The sequence below is a fragment of the Cylas formicarius genome, unplaced genomic scaffold, assembly GCF_029955315.1.
Source record: "Cylas formicarius isolate icCylForm1 unplaced genomic scaffold, icCylForm1.1 PGA_scaffold_9__14_contigs__length_23061073, whole genome shotgun sequence".
NCBI lineage: Eukaryota > Metazoa > Arthropoda > Insecta > Coleoptera > Brentidae > Cylas > Cylas formicarius.
Window position 1 is genome coordinate 7,116,394 of NW_026844365.1, and position 22,677 is coordinate 7,139,070.

The following is a 22,677-nucleotide window of genomic DNA, read 5'->3' on the forward strand; positions in this document are numbered from 1 at the left end:
CAGAGCGACTATCCTATAATACCATAAACCAAGTAGTTGGTTATAGCACACTGATAATATGATTTTGACAAAAGAAAAGTCTAGATTTCTACATAAAAGACGCAGTGTGTGACAACGCTGTATGTGTAAGTACTTTTTATACCCATACGTATTTTCAACAGCTATATTTCTGAACAATTTGGGAGTTTCCGCGATTACTGATTCAATTCATATGATTTGTGTCGGCTGGACCAGCACTTTCAAGGCCACATGCGGCTATAGACAATAATTTACATAATAACACACTTTCAGATTTGGTGTTCCCCTGTAAAGGATGAACACCGCAATTGCAGCAGAGAGTTATTTAAATTCTAGTCAAAGAACGTCCCTGACATTTGCGATTCCCGGCTGTTACACCCTAATTTGTCATTTGGACATTTTCCTATTCAAATTGCTGCAGATTATTTGGATATTTCGCGAAATATTTTATGAAACAATAATTTTCCGACTAGATGTACATAACAATTACTCAGGCTGACATAGTTTGAGGTCTTGGTTGTATTCTATAATTTGAAATTAAAAACAAACAGCAAATTCATTATTTTCCATTTAAAAAACGAGATTTGATGACCTGTGTCGAAGTTTTTCTTTGGTATTTATTGCATTTTTGAAATGTTTGTAAATGCAGCTCTAGTTTTACCTATTATGGATCTTGTTTCTAACGAGTGCCCTCCAGGTTCATCTCTCTCTCTCTCTCGACTTCGAAAATACTTTTTCTTAAATGTAGGTAAAAATGACAATTTTATCCATTTAGCTATTGCAGTGTATCTCTTGCCTTAGAATGAAAACTTCCTCAAAAAGCATTTGATTTAGGGAAGTCGGAACCCATCATAGAACACGTGGTCAGAGTACAAGGGCTTCAAGTCAAATTTATCTATCTCCAACGACAGGTACTATGAAACAGGAATTGTACTAGTAGAGAGCTCTGTAATCAAACTCGAAACATCAGGAGTTTTGCCTTAACCATCAAGAGAAGAATAAAAGAAAAGCGGATTGGCTCGTAGAAAGCAAGGTCCTGCGTCAATTATGCATGTCAGAGATCACGCAGTTTGGATTCAGTAGAAACCACTCACGCTGGACTGTGGAAGAACTGGAAGAGAGCTTCGTTATAGCGCAGAGCTGGAGAAAGATTTTGTCTCTACTATCTGTCCAAATGAGTCATTTGGTGCTAGTTAAAAATGTTCTGAAGGCGAACATGTTTTGAGGCACGCCCAGAGCTGTTTCATATTTGTCCGAGGTCCATAAATGCAGAGTTGTATCTGGAAAATACTACAAGATCACGTAATGCCCTTGGCAGCATTTATAAAAGACACCTCCACTTTCATGCAAAAAAATGCTAGGATTACTAAAATGAAATCAATATTCAGATCTTGGAGTAACCACCAAGCAACCCAAACTTAAGCAAATTTTTTATTTTATAAATTTGCTGGTGCAATATGGTTTAATTATGTTTATTTATATTATACTAGCGCTAAAGTAAATTAAGAGTGCAAAAGTTAAGACACAATTACTATTTACAAATCTTCTGGATTCTCAATCCAACTTACTGATGTTCCACAGACAAGCCTTCAGAACCTAAGTGAATGTGGTCGGTATTCTATTCCGTACCTGCTTATAAGTGTTTGAGGATGAGTAAATGGGAGACATGCACATTCTCTCAGATGACTGATTCCCATATTGGTTGTAGGTTAAGACTTGTGTCGATTATTGCTAGGATTGTTTAGAGATGTAGCACTAGTAGTAAGTGTAGATTAAATAGGTGGTTCAAAGTGTAGAAGAGTTCTTTCTCCTCCTAAGTTGGTAACCAGTATGGCAAATTGTTATCTGTGTTGGGTTGAGTGTTATGTTTGTTAACAGGGAAATTCCTCCTAAGCTTCGATTCCCTTCTATTTTTCCCTCAAAAATTTGGTCGACTCAGATTTGATGTTCGGTTTCATCATTGTGTGCGAAGATGTAGAGCGATTTTTGGACAATTGGTAAATTTGATATTAACATTATATTTCTTAACAACCTTTGATATGTGGTCAGTAATATTTTCAATGCAACATTCTATACAGTCATGCTGATTAACATCCAGAAGAGAAAAATAAAGCTAAAATTTGGTATTTGTGAGTAATTTATACTGCTCTAATGCGAATTGATTGATTGATTTTGAACTTTTGTATATTACATGCCTGTTATGCGGCCGGTTTGTGTAAGGATTGAGCGGTCAAGACCGTTAAGCTGAAACGATTATTTATAACTTTGAAAGTTTATGCTTTATATAACACCAACCTCGTACTTTTGGTTTTTCCGCCTTTTTTGGAGACTTTGTTTAAAAACATAGACGCTCGCTGTTAACTTAAGGCCTAGACTTTTTTTTGTAGCTAATACTCCTCCTTTCCCGTTTTGTGATAATCAGTTTTACGTCCGGCGAAAAATAGGTGGCGCCAAAATATCTCTAATTTTGCTTAGGTTTTACCTTCCCCCGTCACCGACTGGGTGGCCAGGGCAGAATTAGGACGTACCCCTCAATTTTAAACAACTTCCGAGTAGTGAATCACCGAGTGTAATTATAGTCTGACCACCCTTATTTTAATACTTCAATAAAAGTCTACCTCCCCGTTATCTTATAGCTTTTTTTTAGTTTTTTTTGTTAGCCAGTCGAAGTGTTAACAACAAATTCTGTTTTGTGAACCTTATAAGATCTGTAGAAACGAGGAATCTTAGAGTGATGAGGGGTGACAGATTTTTAATGGTAATAGTAATGTGGGTAACGTGGAAGTTTTTTTGAAAGACATAATTACACAAATTACAAAAAAAAATATTTTTAACGCACTTATTTCGCCATCTGCAAAACGTGCGATATCTATTGGCACTCATTCTTTAGCCTCGTCACATTCGCACATCAACACATTTCGCCAAAACTGTGCCACGCGTTCAGAGCTTTTCGTGTCATTATTAAAGCAAATTTTATGCGCCAGCACTTAACTAAGTGTTAAATCTCGTTAAGATGCGTCCTCTGTTTGGGAAATATGTTATTTTGAATATAAATGTAAATAAGAGCATGACCAAGGGAATAAGATAAATTCAAAGCTTCCGAGCCGCGCGGGTAACAAAATATTTGAATAGTTAAACTTGGTTTGCAGATGCGGAATTTCAAATTAAACAAACTACTGCGTCGCGGGGGATTTAAGAATTAACACTAGTTTATTGAAGTTTCAAATTAATTATAATATTTATGGGACGAGCGGTCGTGGTTCGCGGTTGCTTATTTAACTAACAGCGTTCCTACGTTAAACGGGAAGAGTTTAGAGTGACTATTTACAATATTTTGACAGAGCTAATTCGTTGAAATAAGGTTTGAGTTGAGAGACGATGTTTGGAAAAGGTGGTACAGAACTTCAATGTCAAATAAATGTGCCATCAGAAAGTTTTTTTTCCAAAATTTTATTTCTCTTATATTATGCTGTAGGATTCGATTTTATGCAGTGTGTGGTCCTTCAAATGAAAATAAATAATAATTTACGCCATAGAAAAATAATTATACTTTCCTAATGTCAGTTTAATACGTCAGCTTCTTTACCTATGGCTGCGAGCCACTTGGGGCATAATAATAAACAATTCAATTAATCAATTTTTAAAATATTTTATTATTATTAGTTCAACTTGCAAATAAAAACTTGTAAATTATCTTAAGAACAACTACTACTACTTACAATATGCGTAATAAGTTACTTCATCAGAGTGGAGTACAGCAAATCAATCAACTAAAATAATTGTTAATATTGCGGAATTACTTTTGAAACCAACATCCTGTTCGTTACTAATAATACATCTATTTTACGAACTACAAATCCGGGTGGTAATATTATCGACAAAAAGAAAGAATTTTACTATTAAATCAACGTCAAACAACGAAATTGGCTAATGAATTGATCGAGTCACTCTGCGTTTTTGAAATAGACTATGACATAAGTATTTTCAATTCTGTAGTGTTGCTTCAATGTCCAATAATATTGTTTATTAATGCGGTCCTCGCAAACCCATGGTCAATTATTTAATAATTATTAATTTTTCCGGTTGCCCACCACGAAATAGATATTTTTGTAACGCTTGTTAAAAAATAATTAAGAAAAATATATCTTCCTTAACTATAAACTTGTGGATCTTAGGAGAGCAACGGTAAGTAAAAGGTAAAAAAAGATATAAAAAACTGAAATCTTTTGTTTCAAAGCGTTTCTTACTCTTTATATTGCCGTATCCTAAATATTTACTATCAAAAGGAAGGAGCGCACCAGAAGCCAATTTCATTGATTAATCTTCCGGTATCAACCTATCAAAAATCCTAAATAAACAACAATCTACACAAAAGGCAATTTCCAATAAGCAATAAAGGATGTCCCCGTGTCAACATGAAATGTTCTCCTTTAATTTGAGCTATTTCTTTTTTAAAACGAGCAATGTGCAATTAAAGCATATTGCTAGATTTATTTTTATAAGCGCTTTTATAATACTATCCCGCTTTTTTCAGTCATTTTCAAATAGCAAACTCCAACTTTTTACTTATTTTTAAATTAAGATTATTCTTTCTAAAGAGCCGATCTTCCTCATTTAAACATTACATTTAAGCATCTATGAACATTGCGGCGCGGTGGTCGGTGGAAATTAACAAGCCCTTATAGGAAGGACATGAGGAAAAGCAGAAAATTATTCTCTACATTGACTTTTTTGTTACGTTGTCGACACCATAAGGTTATCCCAAATTTTCTTAAAATATCTCAACATCTTATAAAATTCGTCTTAAATCTAGTTTTGCTTAACTTCGAGGAAGAATTCATCATTCCCGTAAAGAAAGAGATCCATTCTTTTGTCTCCGAGTTCGATACCCTTTCAAATATGATTCAAGACAAAGTTGAAAATCTACATTTATCTTCTACCCAGAATCATCAGAAATTTAAAAAACTAGCATCAACACTAGTGAACTCATCAAACTCTTCTCAACTACCAATGTAAATCATCGCACCAACTTTCTGAGACGGAAAAATCAGTTCTTGCAAAAGATTCCAACTTCGTCATTGCCCTGCGTAACATTCCAAAAGAGGAAATCATTTCAGATGTTCCTCCGAGATTTTCTCAACCAGTTAAACTGTCGATTTGGAAACTAAGAATAATCTCCCATTGTTAGATATTCTTATCAATGGAAAATCAGTAGTAGCATTGGGTCTTTCTGTTTCTAATCACATCACTATTCGGCCCATCGGTTATCAACTCTCTTGTTTGCAGAATTGCAAAACTATCTCAACCCCATAAACATGTAAGTAAACTCCTGGTGTTTTCAGCATTCCATACATATACGGCAAAGAATATATTGGAGAGACAGGACGAAAAATATGAACTAGGCTCAAAGAACATGGAAGAGCGTTAAGAGTGCAAATAATCTCATCAGTAGTTGCTAAACACAATCACAAAACCGGATAACAAAATTTATTCGATGAAACTAAAATTCTTGAATGTTATCAATTCTTCTATCAAAGAAAAATCCGAGTTTCCATGTCAACCAAACAATTTTAACCGCGACTAACGTTCTTTCCCATTATGGGAATCAGTCATCCGAGACAATGCTCAAGGCCCTCCTTTAGCTCCGCCCCCCTCGAACAATATATAAGCAGGCAGTTTTAGTAAGCTCTGAAGAAACCAAGTGGATGATTGGCGAAACGTTGTCAGTAATTATAAACAACCGACTCAGGAAGTCGAGGAATAAATTTTTTTTTGACGGTGATCATCTCACTAACATACGGTACAGAAACATGGGCAATTAATAAAGAAATCATTTGCAAGCTACAAACAACACAACGAGCTATGGAAAGGAGGATGATAGGTGTAACCCTCCGGGACCGAATAAACAATAATATAATCCGGGAAAGATCAAAAGTGACAGATGTCATAGAGAGATTATGTAGACTGCGATGGAGCTGGGCAGGACATATAGCCAGGAGCAAAGATGATCGTTGGACACGCAGAGTGATGGAGTGGAGACCATGGAGCAGTAAGAGGAGCAGAGGACGCCCCCAGACTAGGTGGACAGATGATATAAAGAGACTGGTGGGAGACAATTGGATGTGGCATGCGCAGGATAGAAAGGAGTGGCAATGCTTAGGGGAGGCGTACGTCCGACGATGGATGGATAGCTGAGGATGATGATGATGATGATGATCATTTCTGCACCAACGGCGATCCCATAGGACCAACCGTTACCGAGATATAAAATTTTTATATTAGCGCATATACTTTCGAAAAATTCGATTTCATCGAAAATCGTGGCAGTGCAAATCGTCTGCTCTGTACTTCGCGCTACGCAGTCTAGAAAGTCACTACGCAGCTTTGTATTTTTAAGGCTTTGTGCCCTAGAGGGAAACATTGTTTTTCTATCGTGCTTCTGTGGACCACTATGGAACTTTCGCAAAATCGATTTTTTTCACATCTCGTCGAACCCAGTTTACGAGTCTTTTCAAATCAAATTATCGGATCTCTAACAGTTTTTCATTTATTGCCAATAATTTACCCGAATAAAGGAAATTTTTAAGATCTTTTAGATTCTTTACCCATAAACGGCACACTCTGTATATAATTCAAACAATGTTCGAAATGGAGGTTTCCTGGTACATGAATTTTTCCAGAAGAGTAAATGGTTATCAAGAAAATACCTGTTTTCTGAAACAATGCAATACGACGTAATAGTAAATGGCGTCATCGTGTCTAAATTGGGGGCCAGAAAGTGGGACCAGAATTTGGATTTTTTGAAATATCTCGAAGAGCGTATGTGATAGACAAAAACTGTAAATACAAAAATTGTAGGTCTCGATGTGGTCTATAACACAATTTAAACCAATTAGACATATTTTTTACGAATTTTGATTTGCGGTTAATTATTTATTCCTGAAAAGTACAATTTTAGATTGTTGTTCATAATTGTAAAATGCTGTATATCATCGAAAAAATTCCTGAAATGAAAGTTATAGCCCCGGATATCTCGCGTTTCACGGTTTTTGTCCATCAGTTAAATAGTTTTTAAGAAAATCATGTTTTTCTGGAAAAAAAATTAATCGAAGAAAAATTTTCAAAAATTTTTACAAAATATTTGGCAATACTGGATTTCGCTCAAGTTCTACTGTTCAGATGTGGGCACTTCCTTGCCAAATTTGTGGATAGCTACATATTTAAGTCACTAATGACGTTTTTGCCTATAGCGCCGAATATCCCGAGCGCCATGTACAATGTGGAAAAACTTTAAATACAAGAGTTTTAGTTGTGATAGCCAAGCAAAAAAAAACTAACAACGGAATCACCGCCTTCTAGTTATGGTTAATTATTACTACAAAGAGAGCCCAATTTTCAGTTTTTGCAAATTACCGATGCACCCTGTACATTTTTAAAGTCATCAAGAGTAAAGATTTTTTGTCCGGATCTTGCGCGTCATTAGTTTCAAGAATTTTTTCGATCGTACAAACCGTTTTTGAGAAATTATTTTTTTTCGAGACCCTGCAAATGTGGTTTTTAATGTGGACAGTTTAAACGGAGAAAAATCTCAGCGCACTGGCTTAAGTTTTTATGAAGCGTCGACAGAGAACGGAGAACAGACAGACGCTGATCATTTGTGTACCGATGGGGTTCCCGTTGCCGAGATATGCGTTTCGTTGCCAAGCACGTATACTTTAAAAAAATTCGATTTCATCGATTTTTCGAAAGTAACAAGATTGCTTTCGAAAAATCGTCGCTGGGCGGGGCAAGTTCGTAGCGCGTAGCGCGAAGCAGTTTTGTATTCTCAAAAATAAGTGGCTTCAGGTTTACTTGTTTTTCTATCGTGCTCCTGCGGACCACTATGGAACTTTCGCAATTTTGTTGTGCACGCACCCTGTATAAAGTGTCTTTCACATCTCGTCGATCTTCAAAGACACGGCAAACTTTGGTAAATACAAAAATTTGTATAAATAATAATATATTAATAACTATAATGATTTTAAGCAGGATCTCGTGCGCCTTCCGGTTCAAGAATGTTTTCCATCATATGTACCGTTTTGGAGAAATGATTTTTTTCTCGATACCCTGCAAATGCGGTTTTTAAATTTTTAAAAATACTTCCCGGGCCCCCAGCCCCCCCAGTTTCAATAGGTTCCGTTAGGGGACTAAGCTCTATCTTTTTTTGTTTACCAATGGCGGTACGTCAGGACCTCCCGTTGCCGAGTTATGAATTTCGTTGCCAAGAGCGTATACTTTCGAAAAATTCGATTTAATTTATTTCTCGAAACTAGCATGCAATAAAAATGTAAAGGACGAAGTAAAAGTCATAAGAGCAAGGGCACCATTAATACCACCACTAACCAAAACTTGCGTAAGCTACTATCGATAACAGGATATGGCCGTAGGAGAAGTGCAGACATGAGGGAACTATGAGTGACTAAATAGTAAGAGTGGCAAGAAGGAAATGGAGAGACCATACACACAAATGATCGGTTAGTTAAGATTGCAAAATACGAAAAGACAAATACCACCTATTGGATGCTATGAAAGGAAATAGTTCTTATTGGTAAAAAATAAAGTTGATTTCATTATCAATTTAGATATTATATTTTTTTCTATCTCGCAATTCTATCCTTTCTATCATCTATAGTTTATTGTTTTCTTGTAACAAATAGCTATTATGCTGATAAAAAATTTGCCTAAAATCTACCTGGAGTATAAAAATAATTTAATGATTTAATCGCAATGTATTTTTTTGGTTTTTGCCCAACAGAACATAGCAGGCGGCGTTCATTTTTTTCCGCTTCCGTTTTCAGAACCACGCATATATATTTGATGCTTCGAACCCAGAATCCCAACGTGTTACGCCGGCGTGTATATCAATTACGGACAAACAATGGCCCTTTGTGCTTTAAAATTCATATCTATATCACAATAACTATCGTTATTGTTTCCAATACAATGAGCTGCGATGTAATTAAAATAATTTTATATTATGAAAGATAATTCCGGGCACTTCTGTGTTAATTAGCTTTTTGTTTGGATCGATACGATAAGCAAATTGAAATCGCAACGTTTCACGTTATGCGGGAAACGCGATAGCGTTTAACTTGAACATTATTGCGATTGTGTTTTCGAATAAGAACCATTTTTTGATATACAAGGTTAGTAAGGACTTTAAGCGTTTAAAAAAAGACATTATCATTGAATAGAGGAAGGACCAAAGCCTTTAACTTATAAGTTTCAATTTCTCAAAATTATTAATAAATAATATATAAAACGTTCAATATTGATCGTGGATTTTTAACACTTTTTTTGCCATTTAAAATGAGATTTTAAGGTTATTTCTCAACTTATATTGATCCGAGAAAGTTCAAATTTTTATAGAAAATGCACACCAATGTGGTCTATTCGCACATTCATTTTTATCGTGTTTTTCCTCATAAATTTTAGATTTTTAATTTTTTAAAAATATCTACGTTTTTCCGAAAAGATTGAAATTTGTATCGAAATTAGAGGTCAATGAGGTCTATTCAAGAACTTTCAGCAACACGATTACTGAGCTTCTCAATCCACCCAGTAATCATGCATAATGATAATAATGATAACACTAATAAACTTGAAAATGGTGCAATTTTGTCCTATCCAATGGCAGCTCTTTTGTTACCACTCGAGTTCGTACGGGATCGAGTTGACACCCAGTGTTTAAAATAGTAGTAGTAAATGGTAAAGACAGCGGTAGTCCAAATATCTCATTTCGTGAGGCACCAAGGTGTTGAAACAAAATGGTCTGAAATTATAAGTAAGTACTGTCATATATGAATAAAATAGTAAATCGATCTGGTATGCAAGACGATGACTCAGTTCCTAAACCGATTAAAAAAGAAAGTGCACAGTTAGAGAAGGTGCAGAGGAATTCCAAGTTTACGATCTGATATATCCAGTCAGTGTGCTACAAAAAAGGTCCACTAATGCAAAGGCGAAAAGAATTTTCGTTACCAAGCAACTGCAGCGTTTGGTCTTATACACATTGGATCGGAGGCCAAGCTGTGTTATCCAGATATGACTCGTTCTTTACTCTTTAACACTAAACAATGCATAATGAAAGGTTTGCTTTTCGTCTTCTGTCTTTTAGACATAATATCATGAAAGGCCTTATGGGACTCTTTTACTTCCGCGCATCGATCTAGCAACATTCCTGACTAACGCAGGGACTAATTATGAATTCGAACGGAGTAAAAAATTTGGCCTTTTTACATAATGAATAAATTTGATATTGCAAAATTCTAAGTTCGACGTGACACTCACCTTGTAAGTTCCCAAGTTTTCCACAACACATGGCAAACTGGCATCTCTGCCCAACGCGACAGTAACGTTAGGTATTGGTTCGACGAATTTGGGCCCATCCGTCATAGCTGAAAAAAAAAAAACAAATTTGTGTGCAGTGCAGGAAAAACGTAAAGAAAGTTTTTTGCATTTTTTCAAATTTTTAAATTTAAAATATTAGATGGTTATATAAAACGGGGTGTTTGCATTTTGGTGGAAAGTAAGTAAGTAACTTTCTTATTATATTATATCTTGTATTAAGGTATTTTTTTCGGACCTTTTTATATAATATCCTAAACCAAAGTCTAATCATTTCTGACATATTTTCAATTTTAGGAAGAGAGGGGAGAGAGCCTTTGTCATATATCTGGGGGCTGATTTTCTAAGTACTTTTTTAATTATTGGTATATTATAAAATGCTAAAATGCAAAAATTTAAAATTTTTCTAAATGGTGTTTTCTTCAAAATCTTTGCGATGATATAAACACCCTGAAAATTTAAAACAAACTAATTCATATTGAAAAAATTAATCAAGATTTATAAATATACAGAAATAAAGAACCTCTTTTACTAAACAAGCACTATACTTTTCATCAATTTTTGAAAAAAAAGGCGTTAAAATAAAAAAGTGTATTTTTTAAAGAAAAAAATGTACGAGTGAATGTAACATGGAAAAAAAATGTTTTTATTGCTTAAGTAGGTCGTTTTAATACACTTGTTGTTTGTTGTTTTTAAATTTAACGTGAAATGAAAAATAAAAGTTGGACCTTTCTAGTCGACTCGACAAGTTTGACTCCAACTGCATGTTTTTCTTTTCAAGCACGAATTTGTTAACATTTTTGGTTTAGAAACGCCACTTACTTTTGAGTCGCTTAATTACAAAAAGCAAAGATCGAAAAAAACTTATTATAAGAGCAATGGAAATATTATTGTGCAGTAATTAAAACAGTTTATCGAAAAAAATATGAAATAACATATTAAAAAACCTAATTTTGAATTTTTTTTTTAGTTAACCGTGAAGTACCCCCTACAAAAATTTATTTCGAGACCGTATTCCGTATCAATTTTCTGCCTTAAGAAGTTCATGAGATATTCGAAAAATTTCTTTGATGCATGATAAGAAAAAATTGAGTTTCCCGATGTTAAAAATTAAACTACGTTTACATTTTTGGACTTCTTTTAATAATAACAATACATTGTCAATGAATCTATTATATCAAGCCTTATGTTGATTTGGTATTTGATATTATGCTACAAATTTGATAAATAGCACTTTAGTCACGGGTATGTGAATAATTTTATTAACCTGTGACGTACTCTACTTTTTTAGTGCATAACTGGGAAATCTAGACTAGGGAATACAAAAAGGAATATTTTTCTAACATAATAGAGGTATTTTTAGACAGATTTTATTTAAAATACTACAGATAAAGTATCGTTAATCATAGCGCTGATTCAAAACACAATTTTAGTCTAAGGAAATTTGACAAAATGACGTGAAATGACGGCTCTAGTTAAAAATTTGCCTGTGTCTGAAGTTCAACACACTATATCCTATCGACGGAATGTAACTTCAACTAAATCATTCTGGTTGGTTTAGAAGCACACCCGCGTTAAAACAGAATACATGTTAACCCTGGGCACTTTATAATCCGAGAGGGTGCTCGGTGTAGGTTATAAGAACTTATGTGCTTTTTCCGCATTTGTTTGTATCCATTAGAATTATTATTTTATATATATAATTCCACACCTTCTTGAGTAACTTCTGAAACTAGTGCTTCTAAAGTTTACGTTGTTTTAAGGCGGCCATCTGGGCGCAACTCAGGGTTTTACCCTTTCGATTGGATTAGGTATCGGTTTAGGTTAGACTTTTTCACTTTGCATAATTTTCTTTCCATTTGTCCCAAGCAATTAATTTTCCAATTAATCGAGGACATTTTCTATTCGATTAACAATATCCAAAGCCATTGGGTACACAGAAGGAAACTGTATTATAAAGAAGATTCCTGTGTTTCTAATTAAGGCCTTTTTGTTCTGCGATCCGGGAAATTAACGGATCCGTAATCATGATTTCTTTCCACAAAGTTTAATAAAACCTACCACCAGAAATTGTATCTACATATTTTTTTTTTGCGACAGAACACGTTTCAAACTACTGTTTTCGTGCCCCCCTCGTTCGCAGGACATCACTCCACTGGATTTTTTTAAATGGGGATATTGCCAAAAATATGGTAGCGGCGGGTTTTCAAGACTAAGGGTCAACTGAGAAGACTAGTTCTTTTAAAACATTATAACTGATATGTTAAGAAATTTCGAACATTCTTTATAGTTTCTATTTTGTGGTAAGTTCTTTTTAAACTATCAGTACATCTTTATTTTTTGTGATTTAAGCAGTGTAGAACCATTTTGTGTTGCACATCGTCCCATTTTTTAATAAAGAATAACTCGCTTGCAGAGCTCAAAAAGTGGCAACAAAAAAGTATTTTTTATTTTTTTAACTCTCTTTAAATATTATACCGGAAATAAACAAAAACGAAATCAGGAAACTTTTTTGCGTATCTTCAGAGGTAATGAGAATTTTTTAGTTTCCTCTAGAGCACGTTATTAACCTTTAACTTTGGCAACCGTCTATGTAAATTTATGCTTTCTTCAATACAGACGTTATTATTAAAAAAATCTAAATAATCAAGATATCTTAGAAACAAATCCGGAATAATATATTGTGTGTTCTAACTATTAAAAGTATTAAACACACCACCAATGAAATCACGGATAATCTGGAAATTTCCACTGTTATAGGCAGAGACAATATTTCCTATACATCACCCAACTACATAGTCGAGTTCAATAAGTAATTTTGTAATGTGGGGGGAACGCTTGCCGGACTGGATATTAGAAAAAGAATTAATAGAAATTAAAAAAAAAAACACTAAAAAATACGGATATAAATGTTTACGCCGCTACTCTATTTGGTTAACCTGTTATATTTTAAGGAATCGATTATATAGCCATCTATATAAATCAGGTTCGAGAGGCCAAATAGCGTGGGTAAAGTCTTGGAAAAGCGTGTTGAAATTAGATTGAAACACATTTAGAAAAAAAGTAGGCGCGGAAGATGATCAAGGTAGCAGACAGCATAGTCAGATCTTTTAATGCAGGAAAAACATCGTGTCGCACCGTATCTTTCCGGAGAAACCAATGCTGGTAAAGTAACTGATTAACGCCCTGACACCCTGAGCCGATCTCTTCCGGTGGGGTATGGTGTGCCACTAGGCACGGTTTTGTGGCCAATCTTGTTTATATTCTATATGAATCGAATATTTTCTATTTTACCGAAATAAGGTATCGTCTGCTAGGCGGATGATGCGGAATTGATTTTCGTTGAAATCACTCGGAAAGAAACCTTTGCAAAGGCTCAAGAATTACTAAGTCACATGACGACAGCTGTTGCTCCAAACTACCAAAGCATAAAAATTCATAATTTTGACTGTTCCGGCTATAACACGAATTATAAGTGCAATCTTTACATAAATTTCACCAAAAGGTTAAAATATTTAGGGGTAGCTTTAGAACTATTATATGCAAAAATTCGCTAATTACTCCATAAATTTCATATACTGCGTCATAATTTGTCAAAGAGTTCACTTATTAGAATTTATAGTAGAATCAGTTTTATCCTATGGTATATGTTTTTGATAAATTTAATAATAATGTAATTTGAATACGAACTTGGCCATAACTATTAAGTTGCATTAGACTGAACAATTGCACCTACATTTTTTTTACATTTGATATATTCATGTTACTTCACTTTGCTTTATATATTTTAAAAAGGAGGTTAACGGCGATTTCAAGCACAACCGGAATATATTTTAAGATAAGAGTTAACCTTGATTAACTCAGAAGTCTAAGAAATCTATTTTTTAATATCCTGAAAAAAATGATATTTTAACAATTGATAAAAAAGAAGTGGCTAATATCTTCAATGACGATTTTACCAAAATAGGAGAAAAAATGGCTGCCAAAATAGGGTTGCCCATCTGTCTTGTAAAAATGAAACAAAAAAGTATAAGCAATAAAATTACTTCAAAAATGTTTACACTTACGTGTTGTTGATCCTATGACATGTAATACGAATGATATTTAAGTCTGGTAATACACCCTATCAATTTACAAAATATTTAAAAAATGTCTTACAAATAATGATCTACTAAACAGTCATCAATGTGGCTTTACTCAAGGGATGAGTACTAACCATCTGGACTGTGCTACCGTCTTTCTCGACCTACAAAAGGCTGTGCTAGGCCTTCTCTTATCCAATGTATATATAAATGAATTAGGGAGGCAGGGTTGCTTCCTATGTGGACGGCACAGTGGTTACTTGTGGTGATTGATTCTTTTTGGAATGTGTCAAGGTTAAAATGAAGAATTTTTTTAAAATATTAAAAAATTTTTTGGGCAATCTTAAAATATCGAATATTATCAATAAGATTAAATATATAACAGAGCAACTTTTACGAAGTATATATTGATACTTTAATTTTATAAAATAAATGGGTACATAACAAAAAACAATCAGATCTTTAATCCAAATTCCAAATGAATAACGTAATTTGTGACGTTGCTTGTTTGTGCGTAAAGTTGAGAATCTTTTCTGCCTTTTCATTCAATTCCGCATTATCATTTCCAATTTAATGCCATAGAATTAGTTTGGTAAAATTGTACTGTACTGCGTTTATCGACTGACGCACTTGCTCAAGTAAAATGATAATAATATTTCCGATGGAGCATTCATAATACTTTGTTTCAGGTTTCATGCATCTAATATTCACCCAGTGGTTTTTCCGGTGATGACTAGAATTTGTTCCCGTTCTTTGCTCTTTGGGTTATGAGTTTTTAAAAAATAATTGATATTTATTGTCCGTTTGTATGAAAAACCAACTGAACCAAATTTGCATAATCTCATAACAAAATAATAATATCTACTTAAGCTAAGTGTTTCTAGTGAGTTCTACCATTTATAACACTATGGCGTCCACGTTGTAAAAACCCCTACAAAATAGAGTTTTCATTTAGCTTTTAGGATTGCATATCGGAACGTACCTACTTTTAACTAATGGATTAATTAAAATCGGAACGCATCTAGAGCTAAAACATATGGATCATTGTTTACGTCTCTATACGTCAAATAACTGCAACACTGCTCTGACTAGACTCTAATATGAAATGGGAAAATGGGCACTAATCAACCGAAATTATGAAACTAGAGCTAATATTCACAGAAATGTTAATGAAATTAAAAGGTTAGGTTTTGCCGCTCATAGGTTATTTTAAACCTAAGTCTCTCATTATTATCAGCATACACTGTTGGGCATAGGTATCCTCCAACTCTTTCCACAGTATTCTGTTTTTATCTTGGGCTTCCACTATCCCGCTGTTTTTCTCAGGTCGTTTGTTGGGGATTTACCTCGATTTCTCTTATTTTCTCTGGGTCTCCATTTTATCAATCTTTTGGTCCACCTATCGTCGCTCGTGCGCGCTATGTGACCAGCCCGACTCCATTTGCCCTTGCCTGTTGGTACCATGTCCTTTCTTGTAATTCCTAGCATTGTTCGTTCCATTTTTCTTTGATTTACTCTCAACTTAACTGCGGACTTTTTAGTCAATGTAAGCGTTTACGAGCCGTATATGATCACTGGCAAAATGCATTGATAGTAGACCTTTTTCTTTAAGCATTTAGGCAGGGTCCGTAACAGAATATGTTACAATTTACCAAATGCCGCCCATTCCACACCTATAAAGCGCTGAACCTCACAAGTTTGATTATCTTTACCTATTCTAATTTCAAGTCCCAGTAAGTATCTGGTACAGCTCTATTTTCATATTTTCACTTGGAACTAGACTTTTCGTGTTTTTTGTTTTCTGCAAATTAATGTGAAGACCTACTTTTTCTATTGCCTGTTTTAGTTGTTTTATCATGTCAAGGGCTTCATTTAAACTTTCGACTGTAATGACAATATCGTCGGCAAAGCGCAAATCACTCAGGTTATCGCAATCCATATTTAATAATAATAATAATACAAAACGAAGAATAGAGGGTTAGATCATAAGGCCAGCACCCTTATATCTGGAAAAAAACATTAAAAACGCTAAACAACCCAGTAGTAGACCTCGGAAAACCGATAGATTTAACGGAAAACGAACACGGCAACGAAAATGGACAATGAGAATTGCAGAATGGAATATTCAGGGAATAAGGAATAAGATGAAAGAAGTAATTATGGAATTAAACCAAAGAGACATAGATATTATCATTCTTCCAGAGACCAAGAAAAAAGGAACAGGTAGTCAACGAATACAAAATTACTTGCACTTATACTCAGGCGTAGAGAAAAGCGAAAGAGCGCGTGCGGGGGTATCTGTGTTGATAAAGGAGAAATGGAGTAAACACATTAAGTCGTGGGAAGCCTTAAATGAGAGGATTATTAAAACCTGTTTAGAAATCAGAGGACGAAATATCACCGTTTTGGGAATTTATGCACCGAGTGACAATGCCCCATCCGCAGAAAAAGATGAATTTGAACGATTGCTTGAACACCATATGGACAATACAGCTGACTCACATGAAGTGATATTAGTCGGAGACTTTAACGCTAGAGTGGGCAAACAAAACACCAGTAATATAGTAGGTCGACATGGAGAGGATGCAATTAACAACAATGGCGAACGACTAATAAACTTTTGTCAACAATACGCCCTCAAAATAAACAATACATTCTTTGCACATAAAGACATCCATAAATTTACTTGGTACCAGCATACAAGAAACCTAAAGTCTATTATTGATTATATAATTACTAGACAAACTTCAAACCTGCAAGTGCGAGATGTGAGAGTCAAGAGGGGTGCGGATTGTGGATCAGACCACTACTTTGTCGAGGCAAAAATATATATTCCATATCCTTGGAGGAAACAGATAAAAAATCCAGAAACAGAATCCTACACATTTGACCCAAGAATTATTAGATACAATCTCAATAGCCTAGAGCAGGAAAGCACAAGATATCTATACCAACAGAGACTAGCCCAAAAAATTAAAACAGGAAGACAAGAAAATTGAACAACACAGGAAGAGTATGATTTCATTATAGAGTGTATAACAGACGCAGCAGAAGAAGCTCTCGGGAAAACAGCAGAAAAAGGTGACAAACCCTATTGGTGGGATAGGGACATTGAGAAATAGATTGAGACAAAGAAAAAATTACATATACAGCGATTACAAGACAGAGATAATAGAGAATTACAGAAAAAATATTATACACTTAATAAGGAGATCAAACGACAAGTAATAAATAGAAAGAATAATAGTTGGGAGAAAAGATGCGAATATATTGAACAATATATAGGAGGCACTAGGAGTTCTGTGGCATGGCGTACTATTAAGAATATCAGAAAAAACGCGAAAAATTGTGCATTTCCAAATAACATATCTAATCAACAATGGACAACACACTTTAAAGATCTATTAGAGGAAAAAAGGCCGGAATTTGCAAACGATATGGTGGAAGTCATCGAACGAGAAAATGAGAAGATATATATAACACAGCTAGATGTGAAGAAAATAGCAAAACACCTTAAGAATAAAAAAACACCGGGCATAGGGGGAATATACCCAGAATTTATGAAATATGGCCCTAATGAACTGTTCGAGGTCTTGGCTAAACTTTTTGAGAGATGCATAAATGGTGAAGAATTGCCCACAGATTGACGAAATTCTTATATAACGCCTATACACAAGAAAGGAGACAAGAGCAACCCTAAAAATTATCGCGGAATTGCAGTGATATGTACAATAGGTAGAATATACTCAAAAATAATACGAGATCTGGTTGAGAAAGCTATAGAAGATAAACAACCAGAAGAACAAGCAGGCTTTAGAACAGGGCGCTCAACTGTGGACAATATCTTTTCGATTAAAATAGCGTGCGAAAAAAGAGTACAAAGAAATAGGGAATTGCACATAGCCTTAATTGACCTTGAAAAGGCGTACGACAGCATCCCATTGTCGCAATTATGGATGACCCTAGGAAAAGCAGAGATACCCTATAACTTAAGGAGCTCCATAAAAAACCTATATAAAAATAATTCCACTAGAGTAAGAAATGGAAAAAACTATACTGAAGCATTCTTTACCACTAAAGGCTTACGACAGGGCTGTTGTCTTTCACCTACACTTTTCAAGATATACTTAGATAAGGCTTTAGAGAAATGGAGTAGGAAGATTAGTGAGATGGGACTGAGAGTGGGAGACTACCCATTGTACAGTTTATATTTTGCGGACGATCAGATAGTCATAGCAGAAGACCAGGACGATCTCAACTATATGATACGAAAACTGAAAGATGAATATCAAGCTGCTGGCCTTACAATAAATTGGGAAAAATCAGAATATATAATAGTAGGGAACGAACATCAAGAAGACCTAATATTAGAAAATCATAAACTCAAAGGTGTAAAAACTTGTAAATATCTAGGAGTTACACTTAACAAGCAGGGCAGCAGTGACGATGAAATAAAGGAAAGAACCAATAAAGGTAAAAAGGTTATAAGAGAGTTGAACTCGATCTTATGGGATAAAACAATTACAAAAGAAACGAAAAAACGGATATACACTAGCATCGTCCAGAGTATAATCACATACGGATCCGAAACGTGGGATATGACAAAAAAGAACAGAAACAAATTGATGACGACGGAAATGGACTTCTTACGACGTAGCTGCAGAAAATCAAAAATGGAAAGAGTAAGAAATGACACCATAAGGGAAAGCATGAACATGAACACAAATATAATAGAACAAATAGAGAAAAAACAGCTGATATGGTTTGGACATACGAAAAGAATGGACGATACAAGATGGCCCAAACGCCTACTCGAGTGGGTACCAGTAGAGAAAAGAAAACGTGGAAGACCTCGAAGAAGCTGGAGGAATGAGGTAGATGAAGCTATGACATCCAGAGGGCTAGAGGAAGACATGTGTCTGGATAGAAAGAAATGGAAACTGGGGACGGAGAGGCGGCACGTACCGTAGAAATCCGTTATATATATAATACAAAACTTGTCAGGACTGGCAAAGCATCTGGATTGAATGTAACACCTTGCTTCGAAAAACAATACCAGAAGTAAAGGCAAAGTACGGGCACTCAGATTTACCCAGACTTGACGCAGTGAGAGCTTTTAGAGTATCTACAGGACACACAACCCTTACCGACAAACATCTCCTTAACGGTGAACCTCCTCCTAAGTGTAAGGTGCCATCCTTCAAATAACCACTAAGAGTCCAATATACAGGTTACAAAGACACCAATATAAAACTTCTATAGTATATGGCATTCTTTTAAACAAATTTATTCTGTTTTTATCCCAATATAAATGGGAAATGACGTGAGTGGTTTTCGGTAGTCACTTCGCTGTAAACGTTTCTCGATCGACAGACTAAATAAAATTGAGGCCGGTAGGTATAAATTGCTTAACGTCCAATTCACACCACTGACTCTAAGCCAAATTTACACACTATTGAAAGTGCTTTCTGTCCGACGGGGACTCGTTTGAAAGGCTAATGAAAATATTTAAAATGCGCACCAACTAACAATTCCGGACCTTTTCCGAACGACTTTGTAATTTTTTAGCACTAATTAAAAGTTTCACTGAATTCCGCGTGTATCTATTTTACATTCTATCCGCTTCCGAAACGAAAACAGGAATATATTAACCTATTCTAGAGGGTCCGACAGTACACAAGCGTCTCCCTTGACGGCAATATCGCCGCGTCTGAATATTAATTATTTTGTAGTGAAATAACTTGGATCCATCAAAAAAAGGGGTGGGGGGATCATATTCAATAATGTATAAAAAATATCCTGAATCGCCGTGTCTTCCATTATCGATAATTTTCGAATAAATCTTTGTGAATCGAATTTAATATCATATTCACAGTTTCTCGGTGATCCTATGAATGGACTTCGGTTTTAACAAACCATATGATAAAATTAATCACAATATATTAATGACGAGATTAGTTTAGTCACAGTTTACTCCAATAACGTCGGCGGTCATCTTTTTTTTTCGACTTCGACTGAAATCTGATGTGGAGCTTAGCTCCCTAACTTGACTTTGGGGGAGCTCGGGAGTGGGGAAGTATTTTTTTAAAACTAAAAATTTAAATGTAATAGGATATAACATAAGACAAGTATCGTGAATTGTATCGAGAGAGTGTCAGGTTTCGTCTATCATACAGGGTGCTAGAGGTACCTGAAAAAATGTCATTGGAACTCGCTCTCACTTGTACAAATTTTTATATTTATCGTAGTTTACCGTGGCTTTGAAGTTTAGCGATACGTGAAAGATGCTTTATACTGGGTGTATGCACAATATAATTACTTCGATTTTGCGGAAGTTCCATTGTGGTCCGCAAGAGTACGCGCTACGAACTTGCTTCGGCCAGTGAAGATTTTTTGAAACCAATCTTACTTTTTATAGAAAATCCACTTAGTTTTCGTTTACAAACTGAAGTAAGTTTTGACTAAAAAAGCCAACCAGATAAAACCCACATTTTCCAGACAGCAGATGTCAGTGGATGCTTTGTTTATTGATCAAAGTAGGATTTGACAATTAAATAAAAGAATACCTTTTTTGTGTTACATAAATCAATAGTTTCAGTAAAAAGTAAGAGGATTTATTTCAGTATCTAAACAAAATGTCCACCATTAACCTGGACAGATTTACTTATTCCCTTATTTAAGTCTTACTTTGAACATTTAACTTTCTTTTTTCCCAACGGCATCAATTTCTTCTCTAGAAGAACCTCACCCGATGTGTTTTCGTACTTTTAAACTAAACCTTTGAGCCTGTGAGTTATAAACGGGTATAATGGGCAGGGTCCCCATCCTGCATAAACCATATGTTTCACCTGGTTACAAGTCTTCTAATAGAATTGGCCAAATGTTTTGCAAAAATCGCAAATAATGCTCACCAAATGAAGATACTCTGGTTCCGCCATCTAAGTCAAAGCCTACTTCGATTAGTAAATAATACCGGTGGTCCTCGTGCATTGAACCATTAAAGTTTGATTTTTACGAAAATTAAGGGTTTGATCGATATTAAACAAGAGTACTTTTTTAATCAATTTATCAGATTTCTTCTAAAGCAAAATTATAAAAAGTGTCTTTTAAAAAAGTTGTAACGAAATATATTGCAATGTAAAACTGAAAATTGAAGTCTAACAGCCTGTATCTTCGAGACGAGCGATATTTTATATAGTTCGAACGGTATATATTGACGTGTAGAGTTTGCTGTTACTCTATGATGCGTATAAAATTTTGAACTCTGATGAACCGGAATTTTTGAGACAATAGTGAATTTTCTATGCATGTGATAAATAAAAATATCTCATTCACCGACTTGCACTGATAAAATAATTTCATTTCGTATAACCATGATGACTCTATACGCGAATATATTATTTTTTCTCACTTTCGAGGAAGTTATTTCCTTCCCTTACTTGTGAAAAATAGGAACTCTCTGTTGCAGTTGAATTTTATATGAGTTTTCTTTTTTACCAGCACACGAATAAGTTGGAAAATGAATATTCTTGATTACATTTTGCAATTTGTTATTCGGACAGCCATATTTATTTTCGCATCTATGTAAAGTACATAAATACTGACTGCACCGATATAATTTTCCCATTTTCCTAATGAGCGTATTTACATTTGCATGCAATTACTATATTTCAGACGTCCGTGCGAATTTAAGCAAACGCATGAATCATATAAATTGATTGTTTAATTTTGTATAGACATATTTCTGATAAGACCCGTTTGGTGTGGAAATGTATAGTTTGTAATTAGTTATTTCTACCAACAGTTGGAAAAAAAAAACGTCAAATACAAAAGTTGTTCAAAAATAGTAAGTTATTTGCAAGAATATTGAAGAAATCACCCACAGATAAAGTGGAATTGTTTAAGTTTCTTCAAGACATCTGATGTATGTTCTTTGTAACCTTTCTAAAGCAGTAACATCTTCATTTTGAATTTGAACTTCCCAAAATAGTATGGCTAAACTAAACCCATTTTTCTCGCTGCATGCTGCTTTTTTGGAACTGGTTTGAATCTTCCCGTTCGATCTATTTTTTTTATCAATAAACTTTTCATTCAGCTTTTTCTTATAGAAATATTGCGATTTTCTTCAGCATTTAGGGAATTCTTTAAATCCTTATTTCTGACTAAGCTGGATGTTTGTTCAGTGAAAAGT

General features: G+C 34.7%; 1 protein-coding gene across 2 annotated transcripts in view; it reads right to left on the reverse strand.

Moving 5' to 3' along the window:
• The window catches only part of LOC132707098 (lachesin), a 325,155-nt gene that overhangs the window by 173,936 nt on the left and 128,542 nt on the right, over positions 1 to 22,677 (reverse strand). For both annotated transcript variants that reach the window (XM_060678778.1, XM_060678777.1), the window contains exon 2: positions 10,348 to 10,454. In XM_060678778.1, the coding sequence (XP_060534761.1) occupies positions 10,348 to 10,454 (107 nt within the window). The remainder of the gene's footprint in view (positions 1 to 10,347; positions 10,455 to 22,677) is intronic.